General features: G+C 37.6%; 1 protein-coding gene across 1 annotated transcript in view; it reads left to right on the top strand.

Moving 5' to 3' along the window:
• Positions 1–16,399, top strand: part of OTOG (otogelin) — a 104,333-nt gene that overhangs the window by 468 nt on the left and 87,466 nt on the right. Inside the window, exons 4-10 of the mRNA XM_075163088.1 lie at positions 2,997–3,087; positions 11,048–11,140; positions 11,360–11,514; positions 11,908–12,026; positions 12,427–12,632; positions 14,816–14,946; positions 15,781–15,887. Of these exons, the coding sequence (XP_075019189.1) occupies positions 2,997–3,087; positions 11,048–11,140; positions 11,360–11,514; positions 11,908–12,026; positions 12,427–12,632; positions 14,816–14,946; positions 15,781–15,887 (902 nt within the window). The remainder of the gene's footprint in view (positions 1–2,996; positions 3,088–11,047; positions 11,141–11,359; positions 11,515–11,907; positions 12,027–12,426; positions 12,633–14,815; positions 14,947–15,780; positions 15,888–16,399) is intronic.

Raw genomic sequence — 16,399 nt, 5'->3', positions numbered from 1 at the left:
GCCTCCTCGGAGAGACGAGGCCGCCGAGACGTGCGGCTTTTCTCTGAGGAGCCCCCCGCGAGGAGAGCAGCCCCTTGCCGCGGTCGGTTGCCTCGAACCGTGGTGCGACCTGGGCTGAGGAGGCGACGTGGTACCGTTGCTCGTGACCCAAGATGGCGCCTGGTTTTCCCGCGCTGGCTGCCGCCTGGCGAGACCCCTCTGAGGAGTGGCTGGCGGCACCGGTCTGAGGGACAAGTGTTCTGGTTGTCATCGGGATAATGTGTTTCTCCTATCTTACCTGAATATATCTGTACCTTACCATGATACCGCCAGTATTTCTGATGGCTGTTCTGCCCTATGTGGTTCTTCAGGACTTGTCCTTCAGACAGTGTTGACTGTGTGTTTTATCCCAGGCATAAGGAGTGTGAGTCATGAACAGAAGGAAACTTGAGGTTTAAGGAGTTTAAGTAGTGAAGGAGCTTTAGCTTTAGCTCCTTCAGAAATAGTTATATGTCCTGTGAAGCATCCTTGCTCCATATAAGGTCTGGCTCATCCAACGATAATCGTTTTACAGGAGCCTTTTCACTTGTCAGTAAAAGTAAATGAGCTGGAAGTATCAGATCGCTACAACTCAGTACTGGTTTTTGGATGTGGTTTATCTTGGCAACCTGTCTATATCACTCATGGCATGTCGCTGAAATGTAATTAGGGTGTGTGGTTCCCGCTCCCTTGTTTGAGGGTGGGAAGAGGAAAGTTTGCTTTGTAGCCCTTGTTCATGGCTCTGCAGAGGAGTCACCTTTCTCTCTGCTTTCTCCCCGCTCTTTCTGGGAAAAGCTCAATGGAGAGAAAAACGTGCCACATAACTGCAAACAGGTAACAAAATCAACCACTGATAAGAGCAAATGCTTGTGGATTTGCCCCACCGAATTCAAGATACAGTAACAGGCTCTTTGTTTCCTTGTGTGCTAGCCTACTGAGCAGAAAACTTCAGTAAGAAATATGCTTAGGAGAAAGGAAAAAAAAATATTCAGTGTTAGTTTTAAAAAGGTAAGAACCTGAACAGTGGTTCTTCTAGCCATTTGAACTGTCTAAAACTAACAACAATACATTTTCACATGTTCTTGCTTTTAATAAGCTTCCTCAAGAGGAAGAGGTAAAGCAACACTAAGCGATGGTGGTTAAGCTCGCTGCAGAATTTTATGTCTGTGAAGGCTTAGTCAATGATATAGCTTCCGAGATCAGTTTTCAGTCAGATGTCTAAGTAGGTATTTGGAACACAGAAAACACCTGCTATATTAAAAATACAGAATTGTTTACAGGACTGAGAAATTTGAATGATAAAATTCTAGGGCGTGAAAATTAAATGCAATAAATCTAATAAAATTATGTAGACATAGCTGGTGGCGTTTATCATATTATTTTGGAAATATTTTGCGCAGTTATTTGTATCGCTGTAGATATCATGCATTGTAGCTAATGCTGTTTATTAACAGATACTGTATTTGTCACTGAATTTTCCCTAATGAAAACTGCATTCTATAATTAATGTGTCACTGAAATATGAACATTTTAGAGGATATAGCTGCTGCTCTTCATGAGGTGAAGTAAGTGAAGAAATAATATGAAATGGCTGTAACATTTATGTTACTGTATTAAGTAAACTAGGTAAATGTAGTTAGATGCTTCGTTAATAAGGAAGAATTTACTATAAATCATTGGCTTCTGAGGATCAAAAAGTTCATGTTACATTGAGAAAAATGTTACTCAGCCCAGATGTAGGCAGTTCTAGAACAAAGGTAGGAGGGTGTAGAGAAGTTGAGCAATGTGGTTTTAGCAAAGGCACATTAAACGGTGTGAAAGATGTTGTCCCTCCAATTTACCTAGAAGCTGTAGGATGACTAGTGATCATGACTGATTTTTAACTGTTAACAACTAACCTGTGGGTTTTCCACCCCGCCCCCCCAGCCAAGTATTGATTATGTTCTTGTCAGTACTCTGGTGAGACTCAGTATGTTTGTGGTTCAGAAGTGATGCCACTCATTTACACTGTGTGTAAATAATTTGAGTTCAGGAAGAGAGTGGAGGGGTTGTGACTGGCACCACTGCTAGATGGAAGAATGAAGTGGAAGTTGCATTAATAGGTGAATATGGCAAGAATGAGGAGGGGAGTCAATGTTATCATGACATACCAATTTATAAAAATGATTATGAAGTCTAATAGACTAAAAACACTGGGATTCCAAAGGGCAATTTATTGGAGAAAAAGAAAGCTTCATTCACCACAATATTTAGAATTAATGCAAGAAAACTCAAGGCAGAAGTGCTTATGAGAAAGGAAACACAAGAGAATAAAAGCTTTAGTCTGGTGTCATATATTTTTGCATGTTAGAACAACAAGAAAAGATTAAGGAGAAGATGGTAGGAAACATTTTGAAAACTAACTTGGGTGTTTATGAATTTTTTTTAAAACAAACAAAAAACCACCACAAAAAAACCTGTTGATTTTGCTGGAGTTTGGATCAGGTTCTTGGAAAATAGTGTGAGTTCAGGACCTTACAAGACTTTTTGTTAATTATTATGATGATGTTTAGTGATTTATGCATGCATATACTTTAAAATTATTTTAAATAACTGTAACTGAGTGATAAGAATTTCAAAAACAGCAGAATGTTTGTACTGAGAATTATGTTAAATACACATTGATGGTATAGAGGCTGTAATTGAGAGTAAAAGGAGTATGGAGAAGGGCACAGGGGTCAGTGTTTGGATATGCAGTTTCAGACATTTTGGCTGAACTGGCTTAAAATCTGCCTGCTGTCTTTAAGTATAATGCACTTTGATGCTCCTTTACTGGACTCTTGAGTAGAGTGACTATGCTTTTTACACTTACTTACAATGATGTGTTTTGATAACTTTTTAGTAAGCTAGTATGAAGCAGTGAGTTTACTAAAAATTTATTGATAGACCATAAAGAGATTTTTAAGGTTTCTTGCTGATTTCTTTGTTCTTTGTGAAAGGTGTCTGGAATGGCAGTTTCTAATGCTTCGTCTACTACGATATCCTTATCTCGGAACAGGAGACTTCACAATATGAAATGTGGACCATCTAGTAAGTTATTTATGTTTTTACATGAAATAACTTCAATTGTCCGTTATATTCTGCATCATTTAATTATTTTTATGAAGGGGAAAAACCCCTAAAATAGTTAATACAGGCCTTCAGGGTAAGGGAGCTCTACCTTGTTGGTCTCAAAGGACTACAGGAGTATGACAATTTATCATGGGGTTTGACCTAGCTTTAAGTTTACACCTGGTTCTAGTTTGCTCATTTGAAAGACTGTCTCTAACTGCAGTTTTTCTAACAAGGAGTTTTCAGCAGGGCAATCTGCTCTTTTAGTGACATACCTAAAGATGTGGATTGCTGCCTAGATGCCATTAAATTACCTGTCCTGTATCTCTTCTGTGCTTGGAGGTTTTTTGTTTGTTACTTTCTTGCTGAGGTAATCTATGGATGTTTTTTGTGTGTATAATCTATGGATTAGCAGGATGAGGTACTCTTAGCTACCAGCTTGCAGTGGGGGGCATTTGCTCGAGGAATTTGTGTCGTGGCTTTTTTGGTTCATCTTATTTTCAGCAGTGGACAGGCTTAAATCTCTTTGCTCAAGGGTAAAGATCCTCTGTGTTAGCTCTTCTGTAGAGCCTGTGTCATGCTTGTCTTTTACAAAGGAGAAACATGAGGCGAAGTAATTCAGAGTAATTTTAGTTACTGATGCGAAACCTCTAGTTTCTCTTCAGTCAGCCTGATTGGTTGCTTTGGATGTTGGACCTGCCTAATGGTGAATAGTCTGGGTTTGCATCCCCTGGCTTTATAGGACAAAATGCAAGACTGATATGTGGACTGGACTCGTACCGATTGTGATTAGGGTTGTGTTGTCTCCAAAAGCTTTTTATTGCTTTAATACATACTGTTTTCAGAAGCTTTTGAGAAGTGTGTAGCTGAATCTGGAGGAATAATAGAAGGGTTTAGAGAAGCGTAATATTACTCAAATAAAAACTATTACCTATGAACATCTCCAGTATATGAAAAATATCATATATATGTATTGTGTATGATAAAATTGCTCTTCAAATATAGCAGTCTATACCATTAAAACTCCCTCTGCTTTTGAGGGGTTGCACCAGCTTATTGACCAAGAAGTAGTTCTTTTCTTAGCTCTACTTTTTTTTTTTTTTAAACCAAATAAAGCAGCTTCCAAAGAGAACATGTGCAAGTCATGCTTAGAAATTTGTTGCCATAATAATTCTTTGGTTCCCTCGGTTTATTTTTTGCCAAGTGAAAATTCCTTTAATGGGACTAGTGGATTTCATGTTCTGCTTCAAAACAACCAGCTAGAAAAAAGACTCTTAAGATGCATTGTGCTATTTTAACAGAACTCTTGAAAAGGGTTTGTGTGCAAGTTTATTGCTTCTTAAATAGGCCTAATATTTCAGAAAGGGAAGAACAAATCTAGAAGGAGGGAGAATGAAATGGGTAGCAAGCATCTCATGGTAGCTTGTCATAAGTCTAAGCTCTTAAAGGAGAATGTAGTTATGATGGCAAGAATTAGGTTTTATTGCCCTCTGCAGATGTAATAGGATAAACTTCCTGATTTCTTTCTAACTCATATTTCTATGGGGCAAAAATACTTCATAAGGATTTTCAATTTCTGATGTACTTGCTTTGGCAAGACAATGTTGCTGGAGATATGCTTTAAAAATTATTGATGATTGCCCATACTTGAAGGCAAATAAAATCAGGATTATCAAACTTTTTAAACAGTGGAATACCTAGACTTGGAAGTTTCCTTTTTAAATCCCAGTAAACTCTGTGTGGGAAGTGGAATCCATTGTTGTCTCTGTGTGAAAGACATATTAAAAACAGAACAAAAGAACAACCTGATCTGCTTTGTGCAAGACTTTTGGTAACATGCTCTAAATGCTTAGAACAATAGCTTTGGTTTGGCCCTTCCTATTTGAAGAGAGATGCAAGCTGCTACAGCTCTGCCCATGAACTGAGATCTGCAGCAATCTGGGGATATATAGAATAGTAAAGCTTTTTTTTTCCTAAACCAGCAAGATAGGTAATCAGCTGCTTTCTCCAGTTTAGTGATGTCTCTATGAAGATTATTCTACGGCATACTTAGAAAACTGTGATTATAATGGACTTATATTTCATCCTATTACAGTCAATTCTTGTTGCAATAACATTTTTTCTTGCTTCCTGTAACTCTGTATATATAGATAAACCAATATGTTTTACTTGGAATTTTTGTACGATGGGTGCGTGATTTATTGTGCAATAGATCTCTTTACCTTTTTGTTGAAATAGTCAACTGAAAGCAGTTTAGAAAGCAATGTAATATCTTATATGTCAATGGAACAAAAAAGTTCGTATAGTACAAGTAAATGCCAAGAGGTAAATTCTTGTGTTAGTTTCTTGTACCGAGGGAATATGGGACTTGAGTTTTGAAATGCTTATCAGAATAATTGACACCAGTTAAGATTTAGTTTACATAGCTGTTAAACTTGTAACTTCCTTCCACACAAATCTATTTTTCATGTGAAGTTAAAAAAAACCAAAACAACCAAAGAAGAAGAAAAAAAAAAAATCCAGAGCTAATGCATATTAAGAACATAATTTGCCTGGGACAGGCAAAACAAATTATTTCTGGAAGTAAGTTTCAAACTACTGCTGAAAATTCCCAGCAGGTTAAACTCTTCAAATTTTCTCACGTTGAAATGCTGTAGCAGGCATGAGTCTTTTGTTTAAAGTCACTGTGACTGTAGAAGATACTTGTCCCTTACAATATGTGTGCTGATTTCAAGAGATGCACCAGAGCAGAAAATCTGCAGCTAACTGGAAGGCTCTTAGTATTGAAGGGTTAAGATTACATCCTACTCATTCACCTCAGAATCTCAAAAAGGAAGATTTTACATCTTGGTGTAATGAGATCTTTGTCCTCATTTCAAGGCTGTATTGCATCCTGTTGAAGCCTGTATGGCACAGAAGACTTATGCCTTTATAGGCAGATGCTTTCGAAGACTATAAAGTTGAAGGATAAAGGATAATGCAAGAAATAGTTGTTGTATTAGTTCTCCCATAGTCCGAAGGACACCTGAAAGCTTTCTAGAGAAAGCGTGCAATGGAAATTATGCAGTTATAAAATACAGAATTTCAAGAATGTTGACAGCAAAAGTTTAAATATTCGATTTTAAGCATACCTTCTACTCTTTTATGCATGAGTATAGGTCTAGTTGATGTTTCTTGCAAATTTTTGTCCCAAACTGCTTTGTTTTTTCACTTTTTCATTTCAGAATAAAATTTGCTGATTTTTAAATAATTCATCTTTTTAGTAGTTTGATAACCTTCAGGCAGACCTCTCTTCTACAGTTGCATAAAGCTTTAAAATATATCATTTTTTAAAGAATCCTGAAAACTATAAAGTCTTTGTCTATTTCTGTAAATGACTCTCTGGAGCTCTGAAACTGTTTGGGCCAAAGCTGGTAAATAGGCAGAATCATAAGAACTGAGGGAACAGGCTGGACCTTGTACCTACCTAGCTTAAGTAAAACTTGATTGCTTTCAGATCTCTAAATTAATCTTTCATACTTCAACTTTTCTGTCCAAGTAAATCTAATAATGAATATTTTGAAAGGAAACCTGTCTTCAGGGACTTGCATTAAACAAATTTTTCATGCTATGTCTTAAAAAACAGTAACAAAATACAGAATTTCAACACTATGAAGTGCTTAATGTTTTACAGAAAAATACCCATAGCAAGGTCCACATCAGTCACAAATCTTCAAGAATTAATAGCGTATTGATGATAATGGTGTATTACAGTGAGGTCAAAATTCAGTTGGAGCAACTGGATTGACATGATGGTGAAAACAAAAATCAAATATTTCAAGGTTGATGTGCATGGTAATTTGAGTAGTTAAACATGTTCTTGAATGTGTTGGCTTGCTTTTACCTCTGTGGAAAAAAATTTAATTTGGATGTCTCTGTGATTTTGTATCTTAACTTTTGTATGGGATACAGATACATGCTTTCTTTGCAGTTACCTCTTTGTGCTCCAAGAGTAGAGCTGTTCTTTAATGATTGTATCTCACTTCATGCTGAAGGGCTTCATGTTATATAAATTACTTTCAGCTATACTTATTTTATTCCTAATAGATGCAGTAGAAGATTGGAAGAACAAATCATGGGTGAGCAAACCTGGACATATAGTTGGTTTGCAACTGAAATAAGTTCAAGAGATCTTAAGTACTCATTAGAGAGGTAGTAATGTAAGAAAGCATAATAAACTAAGTGGGCACAATATCATAGATACAAACCCACAAAATGTATTGCATCTATAATAATATTTCAAAATAAATGCTTATTTTGATGAAGGTGAAAGATTGAACAGTTCTCATATGAAATTGGCAGAACTTGTGCTTGGAGCCCAAGTGAAGAACGTTTGAAAGGCCAATGAGAGTTGGGTGGAACTGTACAGTAGTTTCAAAATGGATTTTGGAACTACTTCTTGCCAGGTCTACATGATGCTATTAAAGCATCTCTTTTCAGAGAGCAACAGCAGTAATCACCTCTGTGAAGCTTGGACACTTATCTCCAGAAACGCTTGCAATGAAATGCAAACAGGCTAGATTAGTGTCTCACTTTTTAAGAGGCTGTGAGGCATGAGGTTCTGCTACTGCTTATAGGGCGCTAGCTCTGGCCTGAAGGCTCTCCCTGCCTGACACTGAAGAATTAAGAAGGGGCATGAACTAAATGGAGGTCCAGGTGCCCAAGGGACTAAAATAACCCTATCCACATATTGAGTGGGGTTGCAGCCTATTCAGTAATTACCAGATGGTTAGAATATTTAAGCAATGAGAGGAGCAGAGAAGAATTCAGACCTGCGTTATAAGATGACCCCAAGTCTTCACGCTGTTCAATAAAGAAGGAATTTGAAGCAAGTTGCTTTGTGGCAACAATGGTCAGATTATCAGAGTGACTTGCAGGTTGTAATGGCATCACTGGTTAGAAATCACATTATTATTTATGCGAGTGGAATCATGTTACTTAGGCCTACCACTTCCTGCTAGAAAAGTCTCACCAGTTTTCGATTTCAGATTCCAACCCAATGCACTCAACTGGCATAATGTCAAAAGAAAAAGAAGAGCTAAGGGCTTTTTAGTAGAGGTCACTTTCAGGTAAATGAAGGACACAATATTCTTCCATAATGTTTCCTAATTTTAACCTATGCTTAGTCTTGATGTTTATTCCCTTTCTGCAGGTGTTACAATGTTTCTGATGCCCGTAGGAGAGACTTAGACTTGTGATATGATTGTATGGGTTAGCTTATTTAGGGAGCTTACATTCCTTTAATGACAAAGATCACAGTGAACTCTTTGTTATAGGATGTTTATTCTGGATACCTGAGGAAGTATTTCTGTGTTAATTAGCAAATTGGATGATTAAAGGAAGCCACGTTGTCTGCAACAGTAAGATCACTAAATGCGATCTGAATCAACACTGTATTCCTCTCATTACCTGGTTAAGGATAACTAATCTTTGCACACTGAGCTTTTCTACACAGTGTAAGGGAAGATACTACAGTGATGTAAAAAGGGATATAAGCAAATACAAGAGCTAAGTTTATCATGGTTTTTTTAGAATCATACTCGCACAAACAGAAGAGAACTTCGTAAAGAGGAAAATGCTCATCATTGAGTCATTTGACTTCCAATTCAGATTTGACTAACTCCCTTTCTCTCTAAAAGGAGCAAGGGACATCCTTCCCAGTGACAGGAAGGGTCCCAGATCAGCTGGCTGTGTGCACAATCTGAATAAACGTGGCTCGAAGCATGTTACCTGAGCCATGCTTAAAGGGGAATCATTCAACCTGAAACATCAAAAGGGGCTAACTTCCTCTACAGCTAAGAGGAACATGACTTGCAATCTAATTGCAGATTATTGTAACTGCACAGGCAATAGGGCATAATCTTAGAGGAGCAAAGAACAGAGACTTGAGCTCTGATTACACAGGTCTTGCAACACTCAAGATGAAAGAGATCAATGTCTGCCTCTTTTGACAAGAGGAATAAGGCTTTTGCATTAGTGACAAGATTGGTCACTGTGAGTATGTAAATGAGGTGGCTCAGTCAGAATAAGTAGGGACCTTTCTACATGGTGCTTGCATTAGTTTTTAAATTGAACTCATGCTGGCCAGGCAGGGAAAGGAGCTAGATATTTGGGCTAGCTAGGCAAAGGAGCGTTCTCTTTTACTTTGTCTATGTTGTCTCTTTTTTTCCTTTTTTTTTTGGAGGGGGTGGTGTGTGTTGAAAAAAATATAAAAGATGTTGGTAGGAAATTGGTATTGGTAAAATATCAATAAAATGAGCTTCTAGAAGAGGAGAGAAAAATTAGGTAGGGAGAAAACACCCTTTGAAATGGATTTATTTTTCTCTTGCTGGAATCAAGAATTCAGCATCCATTTAATGGCAGTAGGATGTCAATGATCAACTCTTGACTTGTTAGAAAACATTTGTTTCCTTGCAGTCAGTTTATAAAAAAAAACATTTCAAAGTTTTGATGTTGGTGCTTTTCATGTAAGTTTAGCGAATGCCAATAGTGGGAACAAAACCTGAAGATGGTATGACCCATGAAATCATAAAACAGTGGTCTGTATCCTAGAAGGCTTTCCTCTGAAGTCTAATTCTGTCAAGACTAAATCAATTGTAGAGTTTATTTGGGTTATCAGAAGTGGAGTTTGCTTTATTTTGCTTGCATCAGCAAAGCTTCAAACGCTTTTTAGCAAAGCTTTCTCAAAAGCCTGAAGATAATCTAGGTATGTTAGGACTTCTGTGTATACTAATGATGATTAGATATTTCATAAGCAAGGGCTTTACTGGAATGGGAGAAAAGATCTCTTTCTGTGAATTCTGGTTTTCAGGACAGCACTTTAAAAGTTCATATATAAGAGTATTTTTCAAGCATGATGTGTTTATAAAGATAAAGAAAACAAGAAGGCTGAGTCTTCAGTTTGTCTCTTCCTGAAATAGTTTCTTCCGAGAAACTTGTCTGCTTGTCTGTAACAAACACAATCTCAGTTTCTGTTCTCCAAACACAAAAATTACTATGATTACATAATACTCAATTATTAAAATTCAAATGCTTTCCTAAAGAGACTTAAAACTTTAAAAGATCAAATATTAGCAAAATAAGTGAATATATCACAATTGTTAGAAAAGCGTTTAATCACAAAGTCTAAATTTAGTAGCAGGAAGCTTTGTTTCTGCTTGTGCACATCTTTCCTTAGACTGTGAAAACTTGTTTTGTCAGATTTTGACGGGCATCTTCCCAGGGAAAATAATGAGTAAAAAAACCTATCACCTCTCCCTCCCCCAAACCCAAACCTGTCATTTCAAGTTAGGGAGCTTGCTTTCTCAACAGTAGGCTCACTTAAGCATTAAATTTGTCCTTCCTTAAAAGTTTGTCTCTAATAAAATCAGAAACAAGAGCAGTGGTCTGTGTCTTTATGGAAAGTCTTTGTGGTTGGTATACTTAAAAGCTGTAAGATGGAAGGAGGGCAGACAGCTGAAAGTTTTACAGCTGGGATCTTGACATTTGTATTTCTAGGGTAGTATGCTCTCATCCTGGTAGAGCTTATCCATGCAGTGTTATTTGTAGCAGCCTTTTATGTAAGGACATAGGCACTGTGCTTTTTTGCTGTGTAATACTTGTTTGCTTCCTCTGTTCATTGCGTAGGGGACTAAAACATGTCAGACTAACAGATATCACAGCCATTTTGATTTGGCTTCTCTAAATGTGCAATAGATTTACTTCATCTGGTTGTATTTCTTGAGGTGAAGCTTTTGCAGTATATTTCCTGTTTGTGGAGGCCTGTGGGTTTCTCCTGGACATTTAAATGCTAAGCCAGCATATCCTGTCATTCATGGAGTTACATTCAGTGACAGAACTGGGTCTTAAGAATGAAAATGATCATAATTTATTTTTAACATGCCTTGTTTTTTCCACTCAGATTTGTTTACATGTTTTAATGGAGGTGAATGTGTCTCCAGAGAGCTGTGCAACTGCAGTCGATTTAATGCAAGTGGACCAAGATGCCAGACAGGTGTGTAAAGAGAGAAAACTAACTGGGTTTCTGGGATTGTACTTGGGTTCCCATAGCTACAAGAATGACCGCCCTCTGCCTAAAGGCTCCTTCATACCCTAGTATTTTTCCCTCTCTTTTCTGTGGTGATATTTCATAGCATACCACATGCATACATCTCAACTACAGATTGAATCAAAAAAAACAGTGGTACTTCTCAAGTGACTCTCGTTTTGTTAGTGTATAATACAGGTGCTGAAAGAGATCATATATGCAGAACATGGGGTCAATATAATTTCGAAACTTTCGATGGACTCTATTATTATTTTTCTGGGAAATCCACATACGCACTTGTGAGACACACTGAATTAGATGAACAGAGTTTTTCCATACAGGTAGGGGATTGCACTTCTACGTTCCTTTTAGCTGTTGTTGAGCTTGCTAATAATGCATTAATATTTAGGCATTAAAAATAACTTGTGATGATAGTATGGGGGTTCTAGAATGTAATCGAGATGTAATTCTAATGTAATGTGGGCTAACAGTTACTATAGCACAAAATGTAAATAGCTGGAAGGAAACTGATGTGTGTACTTTCAAAACCTGCTGCGGCTGTGAAAAGATTGCTCTAAAAAGAGTGCTAATTGTACACAGGTTTTTGGGGAAGAATGGGACCAAACTACTTGCTCACATGTGGAGGGTGGGATTGGGAGTATTAGTTGTGTAACATGGGTTACGAAGAGTTTGATTAAAATCTTGACTTTGATGCTAGTAATTTTATTTGGCAGGTGAATAATGATCCTGAGTGCCATTCTTCTCCTTACTCCTGCAAAAGGTCCATTAGTTTATTCTTTTCTGGAGATGAACAGATAAAGATGAGCAGTGAAGTCACCTATAAAGGATTTGGGTAATTGCATCATGTTTCTGATGCTGTAGTTACACTGGAACTAATCTCATGATACCAATTTGATAACAGAGATATAAACTAGATCACTTATTTGTTGGTAGCTTAAAAAAACCCCAACTATCCAGACCACAGCTGTAATAATTACTCCCCATCTACAGAGTAGTGTCTCAGGAAGGTGATATCTAAATGAGTGGTACATAGTATTAAGAAGCATAAGCATTGACATTGATCCTTTGATTTTTGCTCTTACTTTCAACTTCATCTTTTTTAGCGCAATTACTCAACATTTGTATCAGGGGTTTTCAGATGTATGAGAAAGTCATTAAATCAGCAAGTAATTTATTTTTAATAGTGATACTTTCTCATGTAAAGTTGTTTTTGATTCTGTCTCATTTTTCAGAATACAGTTACCTTATATTATTGGAAACGTACATATCCAGAAGCTAGCTGGATACTTCCTAGTTAGGCACCAGTATGCCTTTACTCTGGCTTGGGATGGTACGTCTGCAGTGTATATCAAAATGGCCCCAGAGTACCTGGGCAAAACACATGGACTGTGTGGAAACAATAATGCTATCCTGCAGGATGATCTTGAAACTAGTTATGGTGAGTATTTAAAATACTTCCTCTTGTGTTAATACAGTTTTTTTTTTCAGGTGAACTAAATGTTACTTTGCTTAGTTTTTAATTGTAATGCTAATTGAATATGAGATGGGCAACTTATGAAATAGAAAATATGATATGGAAATATTTGTGGTAGAGTATATTGTTAGTGAAGAGGGCCAGTTTCAATACAGATGGAGCTCTGGGCAGGAAGATCTTTAAAAAGCATGACAAAAAGCTGTCTTACTCCAACGGCACCCTGGCCTGTATCAGAAATAGTGTGGCCAGCAGGAGTAGGGAGGTGATCGTGCCTCTGTACTCGGCACTGGTGAGGCCGCACCTCGAATCCTGTGTTCAGTTTTGGGCCCCTCACTACAAGAAGGACATGGAGGTGCTGGAGCGTGTCCAGAGAAGGGCAATGAAGCTGGTGAAGGGCCTCGAGCACAAGTCTGATGAGGAGCGGCTGAGGGAACTGGGGTTTAGCCTGGAGAAGAGGAGGCTGAGCAGGGACCTCATCGCGCTCTACAACTACCTGAAAGGAGGTTGTAGTGAGGTGGGTGTTGGTCTCTTCTGCCAAGTAACAAGCGATAGGACGAGAGGAAATGGCCTCAAGTTGCGCCAAGGGAGGTTTAGATTGGACATTAGGAGAAATTTCTTTACTGACAGAGTGGTCAGGCCTTGGAACAGGCTGCCCAGGGAAGTGGTTGAGTCACCATCCGTGGAAGTATTTAAAAGGCGTGTAGATGAGGTGCTTAGGGACATGGTTTAGTGGGCATGGTAATGTTGGGTTGACGATTGGACTCGATGATCTTAGAGGTCTTTTCCAACCTTAATGATTCTATGATTCTATGATTACCTACAATGGTATTTGTACTTCAGTTTCCTAGGACTTGAAAGGTAAAATCTGCTTTTAACTGTTCATTGCCCTCTTAGCAGTTTTATATACGAGCCTGTGGAAGCTTGAGATACTGCTATTGGAAATAAATCTATAATTTTAATTAGTAAATCAAATCGATGAAAACTGCCAAATCTCATTTGATCTGGCACTTCATTTATGCTAATGCTTTCAGAAGTGACCAGTGATCCTTGGATACCAACTTCAGATACTTCCAAGTGTCTTGGCTTTCAATAAATACTGAGTGAAGATCTCTATAAAATAAAAAGAACCAGGGGGAAAAATCAGGCCCCTTGAAAGATATCTCAAGTTAGGTGATAAAGACTTCTGAAAATGATTGCTTTGGGCTATTTAACTTTTTGCTCCTCCTCTTTAAAATTAGGGTATTTCTGCAGAGTACTACTTCGAAGCTCAGAGTACAATATATAGTAGGTTTCCTCTGTTGTTTAAGTGTGCCACTCAATTTTAGAAAGCATCAGCTGTGCACTAATATCAGCTCTTAGCCCCATTGAATAGTTTGCTCACTAAATCAAAATGCTTAAAATAATACCAAGATCAATAGCTCATTGCCTTCAGAGACTTTCCTCTTTCCCCTTTCTCAGGATATCTCAGTCGCATAAAGCTGTGATGTAGCACAAGTTGATACACTGCATACTAGCTTTATCCAATTAGCTTGGGGAGCAGTAGTAATAAAGATATGGCAAGATACACATTCATGGGTAATCCAAGTAGTAATCAATGTCGTCACTTGTATATGATGGATTATACCTTTCTTAACTAGTTTAAAGCTAGCATGGACATTTCTACTTATGTAAAGAAGCCATACCTTTATTTGATCAATGTATACAATCATTTCGTACCCTTGCAGTGACCCAGGAATGCCTCATCTTCCTTGGGTTTTAGACTCTCTGTTGGGAGAGTTCATATAAAGTAACAGCATAGACCTATGTATATACAGTTTATTACAGCTTTTCTTTCCTTTCTTCCATTCAAAGACTGCGTCAGGCACAGTCCTGCTCCCTAAAGCCCTTCCCTGCCAAATTGCATGAGTAAGCTTCTTTCTGCCATTCTAAAGCCTTCCTACTATAGTCCCTTTTAAAAGTATTTTTGTTTCTTAAAAGGACCGGATTGTCTTCAGACTAACAGCTGATTCAAATTCATTTAGTTGTAGAAAGGGTTTGGTGCTCTCTGCTTAATGTGATGTTTTGATTGTTGAGATCTTTCCCTGGCAAATCCTATAGAAATGCTGTTCTTCCAAGTCACTATGTGACTGTATGTGTGTCTTGTTTAGGAAAACTGACAGATGATATAACAGAATTCGTAGAGAGTTGGCAGGAAAATCCTCCAGAAGGAGCACCCAACTGGGATAAATCTCTTCTCAATGAACCACCCTGCCTGACACAAAGCCATGAATCTCTACAGGTTTGGATCAACACAAAAGGATTATTACAATAGTTGGTGATTCTAATTAGAGCAAGAATTTGACTTAACACTTCGAAGAAGACTGGAAATATTCTCAGTTCTTCTTCGGAGAACTTCTTTGGATTAAAATGGTTGTTGCAGCAGAGCTTCCCTTGTCTCCTCCTTTTCCCCCCGGTTTTCTTCTGTATGAGTTTATAATTTAATTCTTGATCTTTTCAAATGTTATATTGTCTGTATAGCAGCCAATAGAAGTGTTTGAATCTGGGGCTAAATGAGTGATAAGTTGTAAAGTAGGGGTGTGTTCTAGAGCTGGTTCCCATTCCTTCCCTTAGGAAGGATAGAAAGAAGGAAGCAGGCAAAACCAGAGAGCACAGTTAATTTGCCAGTGTTTAAAAAATGAATTATTGTTACTTTTGTCCATCATATTGAAGTAGTTCTTCCTTTTAAGTAATATTTTCAAGATACAACCCTGAAATGAAGTGCTTTGAAACTAAAGCTGATGCCAGGCATGTTTTATTTCTGTTGCCTTTTACTGTATAATTTAACTAAAATGAAGACTATCTCAGGTCATCTGGGCTTAGGGGCAACATGGCCTATTCCTTTCTTGGGGAAGGGATATGTTTTACTATCATTGATATGACCTTGGATAAAAAATTCAATGTTATGAATACTCTGACATGGAGAGCAATATGTTGCTAGCCACCGCTTCTAGTTGATGAAAGTGATTCCTAGTCACAGACTGAGATGTCTGTTCTGATTTTCCATAGTATTCTGTTCTGCTTAGGTTTATTTTTGAAAACCTTCTCTTCACAACAGCTATCTCATTCATTTCAGAGGGCATATGTGCTGTGTAATATCCTGTTACATCCCCCGTTTGAACAATGTCATGAATATGTGAGTCCTGTTCCTTTTATGGCAAGCTGCACCAATGATCTTTGCATGTAAGTGAATGGTTTTGGGTAATTCCAAAGCTGTTATAAAAAACTTTGTCCCTCTATCATGAGAATAAATTGTAAATGTTAACAGAACTAATGTGTGTCTTTTTCTGCATATTAGTTTTTATCTAACATTCTTGTATTATCTTGCTTTTCTTGCTTGTTCTAGTTTTACTGCCAGAAATTTCTGTGGACTTGTTCCTGTTTTCTTTGGTATAAGGATGACCAAAATCAGGCCCAGATATTTTCATAATTTGTTAGTGTACCTTCCCTTGAATATGGCATCTGTTTTGATTCTAAGTGTGCAGCAACATTAGTATTTCTAACCTTAATGAAAAGTAATAGTGAATAGGTCAGTTTGGCATCCGCAAGTCATATGTTAATCCAATGAAAAGAGGAATTTGATTACTATTTGAACTTACGCTATCATTTCACAACCTGCTATGCTCCCTGCCCAAGCAGTTTTGACTAGTTAAATGAACAGGCTGGACAGGAGAAGATAATTTCCATTTCTTGTA

Source organism: Calonectris borealis, chromosome 14 (assembly GCF_964195595.1).
Source record: "Calonectris borealis chromosome 14, bCalBor7.hap1.2, whole genome shotgun sequence".
NCBI classification, from domain to species: domain Eukaryota; kingdom Metazoa; phylum Chordata; class Aves; order Procellariiformes; family Procellariidae; genus Calonectris; species Calonectris borealis.
Note: the sequence above shows the minus strand (reverse complement) of the source record. Positions and strands in the feature narration are given on the sequence as shown.